The sequence below is a fragment of the Terrapene carolina genome, unplaced genomic scaffold (genome assembly GCF_002925995.2).
Source record: "Terrapene carolina triunguis isolate 2854851 unplaced genomic scaffold, T_m_triunguis-2.0 Scaffold633, whole genome shotgun sequence".
Taxonomy (NCBI): Eukaryota; Metazoa; Chordata; order Testudines; family Emydidae; genus Terrapene; species Terrapene triunguis.
Genome location: NW_020664984.1, coordinates 1,004,760 through 1,018,371, shown reverse-complemented (window position 1 = coordinate 1,018,371; position 13,612 = coordinate 1,004,760). Strand labels below are relative to the sequence as shown.

The window sequence follows — 13,612 nt, the reverse complement described above, 5'->3', positions numbered from 1 at the left end:
TGAAAACCCCCAGCTTCCGAGGGAACATTGGTGCTTCCTGCCTTGTGTGACAGTAGAAAGGCAGCCAGGGAGCAGGAATCAGCCCTAGGATGTGGATGGAACAGTACAGAGACATGCACACAATTACACACACCAGTGTACACACACACACACACACACACACACACACACATATACAAACTGAAATAACAGGTTGCAAATTAACAGTGAATTTCGGCTCCATATCTCAGCACCCTCTTGCACAGAGACTTGTGTGTGTTTAGGGGCATTAGCGCGTACAGACGTGTGCATGTGTACACATTGTGTGTGTGCGTGCTTGCAGATATTTGTACGTATATATTTGTGGTGATGTGTGTTTGTGTGTGTGTGTTCATGTGTCTGTGCATTTCTGTGTTTATATTGTGTGTATGACCGTATTTTTACATTTATCGTGTGGATGTTTGTGTGTCATTCTCTGTACTTTTGTATCTAGGTGTTGTGTGTGTGTGTGCGTGTGTTGTGTATGCGTCTACGCTTGTATTTATATTGTGTATATTTGGGGGGGGGCTTTTAGATGCATGTTGTGTGTGTGTGTGTATTTGTACGGGATGTGAGACCTCCCTTCCCATTCCAATTTGATCATTCCAAGCAGACCTGGCCCTTGTCACAGGCCATGCTAGGCTGTCCCCTGCCTGTCCCAGCCCAGAGACACTCCCTGTCCTACAGGCACCCAGCAGAGCATCAGGCCTTGGAACAGCCTCTCCTTTCTCCACCCAGCTGCAGCCTGCTTTGCATATTAATGTCTTATTTACACTTCACAGGGGAAGCCCTCGATATAAAGCCACCTTGGGCCCTTCCTGTGTATAAAGAGCCAGCCAGCAGGCTGAGGCCGGGGCTGGGAGAGTGCAGCTTGCACCGCATCTGGAAAGCCACAAGCCCAGGCTAAGGAAGCGGCTAAGTCCCAGCCTTAAACATCAGCCACAGATCTGCTGACTGAACATGCTCCAGAGCCCAGTCTTCCCAGGTCTGCTCAGCAACATCCTGGCAGCAGCAACAGACTCCTCTGGCCCCCCAGCTTCTCCAGATGTTCCCCAGCTCCCTCGGAAGACCCCTTTTAACATTGACGCCATCCTCTCCAAGCCAGAGCCCCAGAAGAAAGGCCCAGCCTCTGCCAGATGGTCCTCCAAGCTGCCTCTGGAGTGGCACAGCTGGATTTACCCAGCCACCTACTCCATTGGCCTCATGCCCTACCCAGCCATGTACCTGGATAAGCCGGGCTATGGGGTTCTGCACCAGCACCAGCAGCTGCAGCACAGACTGCAGAGGGGCTGCCTGTTCTCTTATCCCAGCTGTAAGCAAGACAGTAAGTAGTGTTTAAGCTGGAAGGGCTACAGGGGTGAGTGGGTGCGTGTGTTCTGGGGGTGTGTGTGTGTGTGGAGGGAGGGGTGTGTCTGTATGTCTGTTCCTAGGGTGTTTCTGTCTAGTGTGTATGGGGGTGAACGCATGCATGGGGTGTCTGTGCCTGGTTTGTGTATGTGCCTGAGGTGTTTCTGTCAGTGTGGGAGTGGGAGTGGTGGTCTGTCTCCGGGGTTCTCAAACTTGGGGTCACAAGGTTATTACATGGGGGTCATGTGCGGTCAGCCTCCACCCCCAAACCTCACGTTGCCTCCAGCATTTATAATAGTGTTCAATATGAAAACATGTGTTTTTAATTTATAATGGGGGGGGGGTTGCACTTAGAGGCTTGCTGTGTGAAAGGGGAACCCCAATACAAAAATTATAGTGCTAATGGTTCTCAGTCTGGATCTGTGAACGGGGTGTTGCTGTCTGATGTGTATGTACATGTTTGGAGGAATGAGGGGTGTACGGGTATGTGGCATGTCTGCATGTGTGAGGCATACCTGGGTTGTGTATAGGGTGCATGTGTGTGTCTCTGTCTCTCTAAACTTTAGGGTGTTTCCATCCAGTATGTGTGCACATGTACTGTGGTGGGTGAGGGGTGTATGGTTCGGACCCATTTCTGCCAGTGTATTTGTATGTGTCTATCTGTGCATGAGGTGATTCTGTCTTGGTGTCGTTTGTGTGGAGGTTGGTTTGTATGTCTATGCGGGTAGAGGGTGTGTGGCAGATGTCCTGTATAGGAACTAGGTATTATTATTTTTATATGCAGCGTGTCATAGAATCATAGGACTGGAAGGGACCTCGAGAAGGGGAAGCCGTGGCTGTGGAGCTGTAAGAGGTCGTCTGGAGGATGGCAAGCGTTCTGCCTTAAACTTTAGGGAGGTTGGCAAGAGATACAGACTCATCAGGACTGGGCAGGAGCAAACTGTGACCCTCAGAGCTTTGACTTTTCCTGGACTAAACCAAACCAGTAGAAAACCCCAAAGGTTTATTTTTAAAATTCTTTTAGGACCCCTGAGATTTCCGGGGTGCATCTCGCACCCCAGCCCAGCTACTTTGTTGTGGGCACTGATGCAGTCACAGACAGAAACTCAGTTTAATTTCCTGAAGTTTCCAGACTCTGCTCAGTTTCTGTGTGCGGCAGTGGCGGGGATAGGAAAGAGCACAGTAATTTCCCAATATTTATTTCTGTTTCTGGGTTAAAGGGGCTGATGCTTATTAATCCTGAGAAGCTGATGGGTGAAGCGAGCCCATGGTTCGGGGTTTATTTTCTTAGGGGCTGATCCTGCAGATTTGTGTGTGAATAACTTTGCTGCAGTTGGAACTACTCATCTGAGTAAAATTACTCTCACATGTGTTTGCAGAATCTGACTCCAAAGTTTGTTAGGCTTTTTAATGCACATGCACCTAGGGCAAAAAGAGATTTTTGTTTTGAAAGTAACAGATGAGTTTGGGTTTCATGGGCAGAACCAGAGACCCATGGAGTTGGATTGCTGTAGCAGAGGGCAGATTTTAGTTCAGTGTGTGTATGTTCCTGTCTCCTCTGTATTTACATCAAACCATATGGTATCATTGATTTTTAAGCAAAATTAACCCTTTATCTTCATGAGTAGCCTCGCTTAAAAATACATGGTGCACTATGGCCCACTGAAATTTATTATCATAGAGCGTGCAGGGGCCAATCCCATGGTTGGTAACAGAGGCAAAACTACCCACCTAAATCAATGCAGATTTTTGCCCGCATAAGAAACCAAGATTTGAGCCCTAGAGTTTTTTAGGATTTAGATACTAAAAGTTTTGTTTATACTCAGAAGCCTTTTAAAACTATTTAATGTAGGTATGTAATTCTTATTATCTCTTTTTTTAGACCGTTTAATATCTGTACATTTATATATTACATTATAATTATATTGCTAGGTGGTGACAGTATGCTTGGGCAATTTGCAAAGTGATTTTATAAATGATTTAACTCCAAATCCTATTTACTACTATAATAAATATATCATAACTTATTATATGACAGCTCTTCTGGTGTAAATAGGCTGAGTTCAAGTCAAGTCAAACTAACATTGATTTATACCAGCAGAGAATCTGGCCCTACATTATAGTGTTTATACACTCAGATATTTTAAATAGCTATCATCACACATTAGTTTTATTCTCCGAACATGTTTTTATAGCTATAACAGTTACAAATATTATATCTTAATGACTAAAACTACGGCCCTGATCTTGCAGACACATGACACACCTGGTTAGCTTTCCACACTGCAGTAATCCCATTGACCCAATGAGATTGCTCTTGTGCATAAAGTTAAGCATGTGCAGAAGAATTTGCAGGATCAAGGCCTATAATTCTAACAATTTATAACTGCATTCTACCTATTTTTATGGTCAGAAACATTTTAATATCGACATTTCAAGTTCCCAGTGGTTTATATAAACTATATTTTGATACTTGGAAACCTTTTTAACTCCTACCATGATCATATTGGACCATGATCCCACAGGCTGATCCATGCAGGTGGATCCCTATGCGTTTGCAGAGCCCCTCTAAAGTCAGTGGGGCTCAGTAGGGGAACAGGGACCCACACATGTGGATCCAACTGCAGGATCAGGGCTTTCCAGTGTAACTATTTATTAGCAAGGGGCCTGACTGCAAACCCTGTGCCTCCAGCCCTCCACACTCTGGGGTGGTCAAAATCGGAACCCAGATCCAAAGCACAGGCAGAACCAACAGCTCGGATCCTAACAATCCTAGACTTAGGAGAGATGGGTTCAAAATTCAGAAAACTCCCACTTATTCATTATGCAAAGGCCCCCATCCTGCAACCCTTCTGGGTTATGGGGATCCCTGAAGTCAGGAGATGACTCACATAAGTAAGGCTTACTCATGTGAGTAAGGCTGCAGGCCCAAGCCCTGCATTTATTTTGTGTAAGAATCTGAAGCGCGTGGGAAAGAGTTGGCAGATCAGGGCCTGAGAAGCAATGTTGCCTGTTCTTGAGTTAGTGTAGTTTGATGATTTTTTATTAAGAATTCCATACTATTATACCAACCAGACACTTCTGAATAATATAGTAATTATTGTTATGCCAGCAATATACATGGGACCATGCAGGACCCAAGACACACCTTGCCATAGAGAATTTACAATCCAGCTCCCCAATACATAAGCACAATATTATCTTTACTCTCAAGCAATCCCACTGAATTGCAGTGTTTGCTGGATCCGGCCCTGAACAAGAACTTCCAGTATAAGCAATGCATGGAGCGGGTCAAATCCGGCTCGCCTCACTCACTCACTGACTTCCTTGGGACCAGGGTCGGCCCTTTGTCAATGAAGGGTTCCCCAGTTATACTGGCTGGCAGAGGCTGTTTCTTTCCTCAGGGCATTACTGTTCCTTCTCTTCCATCCCTCCTTAGCCCCTGTGGACTGGATCAGCCGTGCTCCGAAACCAGCCACAGCTGTAGCTAGCAGGGTTTGGAGCAGGTAAAACACATTCACCCACCGTAAGGAGAGTTAACAAGGGCTGTGACGGGTGCTTTCTTTCTGTACATGTGTCAGGCATTTCCTGCAAGGCAAATTGGGCTGTTTCTGTCTTTTGCCTTGCTGACTCTTGCCCCTTGCTCGTAGGTCTGGAGTTGTCTGGTTGCGTAGGAGCTGTCTCGCTGGGGCCTTCTGTTCCTTGGAGATCCAGAGGGCCCTGTAAGATGAAGAGGGTCCGCACCGTTTTCAAACCAGAGCAGCTGGAGCGGCTGGAGCAGGAATTCCTCAAACAGCAATACATGGTGGGCACGGAGCGGGTGGATCTGGCGGCCACCCTGCACCTCACAGAGACCCAGGTAGGACATCTACCCCCTTCCCCCGAGGCCATGAGCAATCTGGGATCTCTACATGGTCCCTGGGGTCAGGCAGAGATCCAGGCATGGTCCCTTCCTGGGACTGCAGCCAGAAATGACAGCAGGAGATGAGCCACCTAGCAAGTTTCAGGGCTTCTGTCTCTGTTACAGTGTGAGGAGCTCCCGTCAGAAGGAGCTGATTCTCCCCAGAAACGGGGAGGGTCCCTGGGGGTCTAGTCTCCCAAGGGAAATCCCATGACTAGGGATATTTAAAACTAGATGAGACAAAGCACAGGCAAATCATGATGCATAGCTAACCTGTGGCCCTGTCCTATAAGATATCACTGAGGCAGGAGGCAAAATAGGCTTAGAAATTTGCCTGAATAATAACAACCTCCACTGATGCATTTTTTGCCTACTTAATGGATGTATTTGGGGTATAGATGCTCCTGGTTGAGGGCCCAAGCCAGCCAAAGTGTTGTAGGTTAGAAAGACTCTTCCTGTATGGGAAGATTACTGTGCAATTGTCCAAATGGGGCCCTCGTTCCTCTGCAGCAGCGGATACTGGCCACAGCTGGAGACAGGAGACTGGAGTAGGTGGGCCACTGGTTTGATGCAGCCTGGCTATTCCTATTGTACTGCAAGGATCAGTTCTGAATTAGCTAGAGAAGGTGGACCAGATGAGCTCATTTTCCATCTCTAGTTTCTATGATTCTTGATTTTTGTCACTGTGCATGTGACCGTCATGGGGGCTGAGGGGCACAAAGACCTCTGGGAACCGGGGACTCTTTCCATGATCGCTGATTTGCGTCACTTTAAAGAAGGCCTAGGAGTCGGCCCCACCCTGCCAAGCCAGCAGCACTGTCCCCCAGGTCTTCTCCTGCTTTTGCTGATCATTGCTGTTCCTGGTTGGATGACCCAGAGGGAGCTTTGCCATTGACCTCATCAGGACAGGATCGGGCTTTATCTTAACCGGTCTAATCGCCCCTTCGTGCCGAGGTGGCTGGCACATGGGGCTGCTTAGGCCGGGGAGAGCTGCATTCAGACAGAGTCACATTTATTTTTATACCATTTTCATGCTCCTGCACCTCCAGATTGCACATTCCCATCCAGATTGAAACAGCTGCCTAGCTGGGGCACCCACGTATGGAATCTGCCAGCCGGTGGCGCCATGTCATAAGTCAAAGCACCGGAGATGGGACCACACTGTGCTCCTGAATCGTGCTGCAGCCCTTCTAAAGTCTAAGGGGCTCCCCCTGCTCCCATCAAAGCCAATGGCCAAACTCCTATTGGCTTTCATGGGGTGCAGCTAAAAAAACTCTGGTTAATCCGGTGTACGCTGCATGACCCAGGTTTTAACCAGAATGGCTGTTTTGCAGCTGGGTTCCCCCAGCGTGACAGTTACTGCAGTGTAGCCAGGATCCATGACTGCAGGGCTCACAAGCTTACAGATCGTGTCTCACTTTCCATGACAGACCCAGGGAGGGTAGCCGAGATTTGGCACTCAGAGCCTCTGCCTGCTGGGAACGACACCGCCGCTTATTTCATTTTAAACACAGTTCGGTTACACGGGGCGGGGCGGGGAAATTCTGGCCCCACTGAGCCGAATGAGAGTCTTGCCGCTGACTCAGTGCGGCCAGGATTTCACTCCTCATTTTGGGAAGTTTATAATTTAAAGACAGCACAATCAGGGTGAAGGTTTTGGGGAAGGAATTTGGGTCCGGTGGGTAAAGCCAGGGACGGGGAGTCAGGACTCTTGTGATCCGTTTCACTATTGTCTGTGTGCAGATGGCATGACTGCCATGTGACTCAGTTTCCCCATCTGTAAATCAGGGACAATACCACTTACCAACCTCGCTGGGCAGTTGGCAGGCTTAGGTAAATGTCTGTAAAGTGCTTTGAGAGCCTCAAAAGAAAGGAGCCACCGCTTTATTTATAACTATTATTAATAATCCTCATGGCCCATGTTGCCAAGAGCCTCTTAGCACCAAGTGCTTCTGCAGGTGAAATTCCAGGAGTCAAGGGGACTTGCCTGTGGAGGGATTACAGGAGTGGGCCCTGCTGACACTCTTTTAGCGCAGTTCAAAGACTTGCAGGGTCAGGGCTGTAATGCCCCCGAGCCTTGGCCCAGAGCGAATGGTTTTCATTGCCCGTTGTGCTGAATCTCTCCTAGGTGAAAGTCTGGTTCCAGAACCGGAGGATCAAATGGAGAAAGCAAAGCCTGGAGCAGAAGAAAGCAAAGCTGGCGCAGTTTGGAGGGACGCAGCCTCTTCCTACGGACTTGATGGACCTCGAGAACAACGAGGAAGACACGGTGGACGTGGAGGTCTAAGTGGCTTGAGAATTCCCTGCCGCAGACGTTGCTTTTGCAATGGAACGAGCGGGGGTTTACAGCTATGCCCAAGGAGAAGACTGACCAATGAAGCTAGCAGGGAGTTAAGCAGCTGCTCCACACATGCGCTTCTCCAGCTGGCTAAATAGATCAAGCTCTTTATCTGAATGCTGACGATACCGGACTGACCTGGCGCTGCCTAGGATGAGTCCGTGATATGCAACACCCACTGTCTGGCAACCTCATACTAGACACCCAGGGCCTGCTGCTCATCAGGTCAGTTGCGCACAGGCTGACCAGATAGCAAGTGTGAAAAATCGGGACAGTGGGTGGGGGGTAATAGGAGCCTATATAGGAAAAAGCCCCAAATATCGGGACTGTCCCTATAAAATCGGGACATCTGGTCACCCTAGTTCAGGGGTTCTCAGACTTTTGTACTGGTGACCCCTTTCACATACCAAGCCTCTGAGTGTGACCCCGCCCCCTTAAATATGTAAAAAAATGTTTTTAATGTATAACACCATTATAAATGCTGGAGGCAAGGCGGGGTTTGGGATGGAGGCTAACAGCTCGCGACCCCCCCATGTAATAATCTTGTGACCCCCTGAGGGGGCCCGACCCCCAGTTTGAGAACCCCTGCCCTAGTTGCACATGGGCAGCTTCCATGATAGGGCCGCAGTGTGTAAAACCAGATAACCCACAAGTCTTTCTTTTCTCTATTGAAATGCCAGAAAGCCTGGCCCCTTTCCAGCAGAAAGACTGGGGTTAAAATTAGAGACTGGGGAGAAGGGGGCAGTCATAGAGTTCAAATCCAGATCCAGACATCAGTGCATGTAAACGCAGTGCTGTTGTGATTTATCAGCCCCCCGGTGCTGCTGAGCTACCAGGTAGGGTAGCCCTGGCAGGGAGAGTGTTAAGAGAATCAGACTCATGACTTTTTTCCCTGGTAGCCTCCCTAGTTCATTTTATTTCCATGTCAAGTTTGAAGTTCAGATCTGCACAAAAAATACTCCACTAAAATTTGCAGTAAAGTAAAGGGGATCTGACCAAACTAAGGAGAAAAAAGTCCAGTTGGCCATAATTGAGGGCTTGATACTGCCACAAGCACAATTCTCATTGATTTCAATGGGAGCGCCGCTGCTGTCCCTATATACTGAACCCTGATTCTCATCTTATTTTCACCGATCCTCGACCGGTGTAACCCCATTATCTGCCATGGAGTTTTTCCTGGTTCACAGAGGCATGAGAGGAGACTCAGGTCCTTCCAGGTCAATGTAAGACTGCAGGATCAGTCCAAGGGGTAGTTTTCTGAAAGCTGTAAGCGCCTGTGGCTTAGAATGAAAGTGCCTTCAGGCAGCCCTCCTGCGTTGCTGCAATAAGGATTTGTACATTTTTGCCTCTCTCCTGGCCTGCAAAGCCCAGATCAAAGACCTCAGTCCACCCCTACGCACATATTGCATTACCTTTACCATGCAGAGGTGCGCTCAAGTGGCAAAATCTGGGCCTAGCTTTCAGTTACCTCTCTCCATAGGGCAGCGTTTGGATCTGGGATTTTGCTTCGGCCCATTATACAAATTTTGCTTTGGATTTCAAACACCGTCTTTATACCAAGCACGGTATTACCCCCAGCCCCAGCCACGCGCACACACTCATTATGACGCCAGCGGTAGTTGCTATGTTGTGTCTTCCATCTCTGCATTATGTACCGCGTGTCAGAGGAAACCGCATCTGGTGGTTTTGCCCCGTATCTCACAATAGAGCCAGCGATTGTATTTTTAACAGGAGAGCAAACTGGGTTTGTGACCGTTGAGGACAGGTGAGGCTCAATCCCTCTTCTCTTTCATTGTATTAGGTGTGCTTTGAGTGCACACTGCCAGCTGCTAAGGGCGCTCTTAGCACCCAAATGCTCAGTACCGTGGCTTACCGCCACGTGTGTTTGCTGAAGCCCAGTCAGGACTGCTCCAGGATATTGAAGCAGCTGGCTGCCTGGCAGTCGGCCCCAAATGCTCAGGATAATTTATTGTGCCTCTTTTTGAACCAGAACATTGTAAATAACGCGACTCTTGTATTATTTATAGACATAGCCCCGTTTCTTGGACACTGTAATTTATTTATTTGCTTCACATTCGACCATAATAAAAGCTAGTCGGTTTCAAAAGCGCTACAAAGGGATGGGAACTGGGAGGCGATATTTTCTTCCAAGCAAAGATGTGACTGGGTGGCTCGCAGGGGGATTGGAGCCTGTGGGTGATGGAGCTCAGACGCACCACCTTGGCAGATGGTTCATACGTTCAGTCAGATTCAGGATGCGATTTCCCATCACTGGTGCACTAGCCATTTTCCTTCTCGTTTCATCTACAAACCAGGATGACCCGTAAGAGGGAAGCCAGCCGAAGCGGTGGTTAGGGGCCATGGTATCACTGGCAAAGAACAAAAGACGGTAACGTGGGCCAGCCAAACCACTGAAAGGGTGATCTGCCTGCTGATTTTCCGCAGTGCCTCACACAACGGGGCCCTGATCTCTGATCCAAGTAACTCATAAAAAGAGAGTTGGTTCCTCAGACCTCTCTGGATTCCCTGATGCTCCCTCGGCCTCCAAGACCAGACCATTCAAACAGGCCCTTCAACCCTGTAGGAAAGGGCCCACCGCAATTCACAGGAGGTGATGCTCCACCCAGGCCATGTCCCCCTTTCTTCCAACCCCATCACAAATACTAGATCCAGCCTGGGACCAGCTGGGTGAGCTGAGTCAGAAACCACCCAGGCCAGGCCCATGGTCACCACAGCAACCATGAATTCCTGGGATGAGCCAGAAGTATCAATCCACTTGGGCACGCCTCATCGAACACCCTGAGGCTTGGTACCTCCAGGGAGGAGCCTGACCCACTCAGCAAGGAGCTCTTTGGTGTCTCAGGACCCCAGTTCTAGCCCAAACACTCATTTACATCTACCACTGGCCTGGGAGACTTCCTACACCCGCAATTTGGTGCAAAAACCACAGCCATGCGTCCTGCCCGCCTCCGCTCACCTCATGTTGCACCGTGCGCCTATAGACCTCCTGCTGCTGTAGCACAAACTCCTACCATTCAGGGTAAAGAAAAATCGCCATTAACTGTTAGCAGTGTAAGGCCTCTGATGCACTGTCAAGCCATTCTGAGCCCATCCAACAGAGGGCAGTCCCTTTCACACGTGTGACATTTCTTTAAAATGTATGTACACATCACCTGGAATATATTATGTCATGCTGCATTCTAAAGGTGTCACTACAAATTAGATCTGGTTGAAAAAAATGGGATTATATTCCCCATGGAGACAGGTTTATTATTCGGGGAGGAAGGGGGAAAAGGTAAAGGTATCATTTTTAATTTAAAATCTTTAAAGGGAAGGTTTCCTTCCCATTCCTGCCCCTTTTAAGCCCCTTACCCATCTCCCCCCACCCACCAATGGAAAATAAAAAAGTGTTAGGAAAATGGGGAAAATCCACTTTTACTCCTTTTTATTGTTTCCCAACTGACAAAACATCACTTTTAAACAATAAACAGGCTTCTACACATTTAACCCCTGTCACTATGGGACATACCCGTGAAGGTGTGAAAAATAGGTTGTCCCCCCCTCCTCCTCCCACACACAAATTGTTTTCCCAACTTCTGGCATTTGGAAAACAGTAGCACAGGGCTGGGAAGTAGGGAAAAAGCCCACAATTTCAAAACCAAAATACTTTGTTGCTGGGTTATTTTTTAAATTAAATTTCTCATTTTGAAAAATGTCAGGTTTCCCCCCCAACATTTTTTTTTAATGTCAACAAATTTCATTTAATGAAACTCTTATTTTCTGATGAAAAAGGTTTTTATTGGAAAATTTTTTTTGACCAGGAGCTCTCACTAAAGGAGCCAGTCAAGATCGGAGCCCCATTGTGCAAGGTGCTGTACAAACTTAAATGGAGAGACAGTCCCTGCCTTGAAGAGTTTACAGTCAAGAGCAAAGCAGAGTGGCAAATTCCTTTCAATCACTAGTTAAACTGGGCAGGGTTCATCCTAGTGGCTGCAGATGAAAAACTCTGTAGCTTATTAGCAGTGCTCTGAAGCAGCCAATTCCCCATAAGTGCTAATGTGACACCATTGAGAATCAAGTTACTTTCTGGAAAGGTGAGTTTATTAAATCAAGTTCTGACCTTTCTGGAACTCAGGCATGCCCTCCTGCTTTCTGTACAGGTTGGAAAATCTCCCACACACTGCTCAAAATCTCAAACATACTCTGTCTGCCACACCCTGCTCTTAAAGGCACAGCTCCTATTATAACAATCCCTAGCTCTTATATAGCACTTTTTCATCCATAGCTCTCAAAGCACTTTATAAAAGAGGTCAGAATCATTATCCCCATTTTACACGTGGGGAAACTGAGGCACATAGGTCAAATGAGCTGCCCAAGGTCACCCAACCAATAAGTGGCTGAGCCAGGAACACAGGGCTCCTGAGTCCCAGTCCAGTGCTCTTCACTAGGCCACACTGCCTTCCCATTAACCACCTATAAAGAAAGTCCAAGGCAGAAGAAACTACCAAAAATAAATATAACAATGACCTGTATCTGCCATGCATGTCTGTGCCACTTCGTGGATCATACCAACACTGGTATGTGCTCTGCCCCGCCCTCCCCAGCAGAAGGTTAGCACAAGACTAAACCCTATTTTGAGGCTTTAAGTAGGATGTAAGTGGGGTATCGGCCTTGTGATGCTCTCTGTATAGGGGGGAAATTCCCCTAGATGATCAAATAGGTCTGTTCCTTCTCCAATTTTTCTGATTACCAAGAGAGGTAACCTGGCACCTTTAGACTAGCATTCACAAGCTGCAGCCTGACGCAGGATGTCAGGTGTCAATGTGCTACTTACCTTGCTTCTTTGAAGACAGAGAGCTTGATCCGGAAAAGTGTCCTGAGTTCACTCACTAATGCCATTGGGAATTAAGGGCAACTCAGCACTTTACAAGAAGGTGCTAAGACCTTGGTAGATTTGAGCCCTAATTTGACTGAACTTTTTCTGAACGTCGGTGGCCAGCCAGAAAGCCTGCAGCGACACCTAATGCCCAAAGAGCGGCCATGCTACCGAGCTCTGGGTTTGACTGAGTCAGGGGAAAAGAGTTCAAGTTTCTTAAAGGGACATGCAAAGGCAACTCTCATAGCAGCCGGAGCTCAGCACAAGTGCAGTGTAGCACATCATCCTTTGGTATCAGCTGGGGGTGGGAGAGAGCCAACAGAAGGCCAGTTCGCTTCAAGAGCGGGTGAGGCCCAGTTAACGCCATGAAAACGGGCTGCCATCACGGTGATTTTCTTATGATGCCGTGCTGCAATTGTTGCCCCAGGAACAGAGGCGGATTAAGATTTATTGGGGCCCTGGGCACAAAAAATATTTGGCCTCCCCACACTCTGGGGGCCCAGGGCTCCAGAACCAGGGGGAGCCATGCCCCCACCCACTTTTTAACATGGGCGTAGTACCCTCGGGCAGGCGTGGAGCAGCGGCGGCATGGGCATAGTTTCGGGAGGACGGGGATGTTGCCCCCCCAAACTGTAAGCCTCGGGTCACAGGTGACAGGAGGAGGGGAGCCGCATGTGGTTGCTACCAGGTCCTTGCTGCCGGTGACAAGCTCCACACTGCCTCCCAGGCCGGGGCAGGGCCTCTTCTCCCCTCAGAGCATGTCTGTAGGGCCCAGGGAGAGGGCAGGAGGCTGGCCTGGAACCCCCACCCCTGGGTGCCACCGGTAGTGGCATACCCCAGGGGGCGGGGACACAGGCTGGGGGCTGCCCTTGGGCACCCTGACCTCTTCCTAGGGGAGGTGGAGGGTCCACATTAATCTGCCACTGCCCAGGAAACTGCATCCTTGCTTGTCCCTGTGGTGAGATATGGAGTTCAGTGGCCAGTGCCACCCTTTGGCTTCTTTAGTGTACAGCAAAAACCTGAACGGACTGTGTTGCCAACTCTTGTAACTTTATTGGGAGCGTTGAGATATTTGGGGTGGTTTTTTTAAAGTCCCAGCTCCTGGAGTCATATGATTAGGTGAGAATCTCAG

General features: G+C 48.5%; 2 protein-coding genes across 2 annotated transcripts in view; both read left to right on the top strand.

Moving 5' to 3' along the window:
• The first annotated feature begins 978 nt into the window (after positions 1-978).
• LOC112109320 (homeobox protein not2-like) lies at positions 979-7,553 on the top strand. Its single transcript, XM_024203776.2, has 3 exons — positions 979-1,342; positions 5,016-5,224; positions 7,395-7,553. The coding sequence occupies exons 1-3, from the start codon at positions 979-981 to the stop codon at positions 7,551-7,553; spliced, it is 732 nt and encodes a 243-aa protein (XP_024059544.2).
• A 2,411-nt stretch (positions 7,554-9,964) lies between these two features.
• Positions 9,965-13,612, top strand: part of SMYD5 (SMYD family member 5) — a 24,837-nt gene continuing 21,189 nt past the window's right edge. Inside the window, exon 1 of the mRNA XM_026659549.2 lies at positions 9,965-9,993. Coding sequence (XP_026515334.2) covers positions 9,965-9,993 — 29 coding nt within the window. The remainder of the gene's footprint in view (positions 9,994-13,612) is intronic.

Coding starts and splice junctions, on each gene's coding strand:
- LOC112109320 (XM_024203776.2), top strand. CDS start 979: ATGCTCCAGAGCCCAGTCTTCCCAGGTCTGCTCAGCAACATCCTGGCA. Junction 1,343..5,015: donor TCCCAGCTGTAAGCAAGACA/GTAAGTAGTGTT, acceptor CCTTGCTCGTAG/GTCTGGAGTTGTCTGGTTGC. Junction 5,225..7,394: donor TGCACCTCACAGAGACCCAG/GTAGGACATCTA, acceptor AATCTCTCCTAG/GTGAAAGTCTGGTTCCAGAA.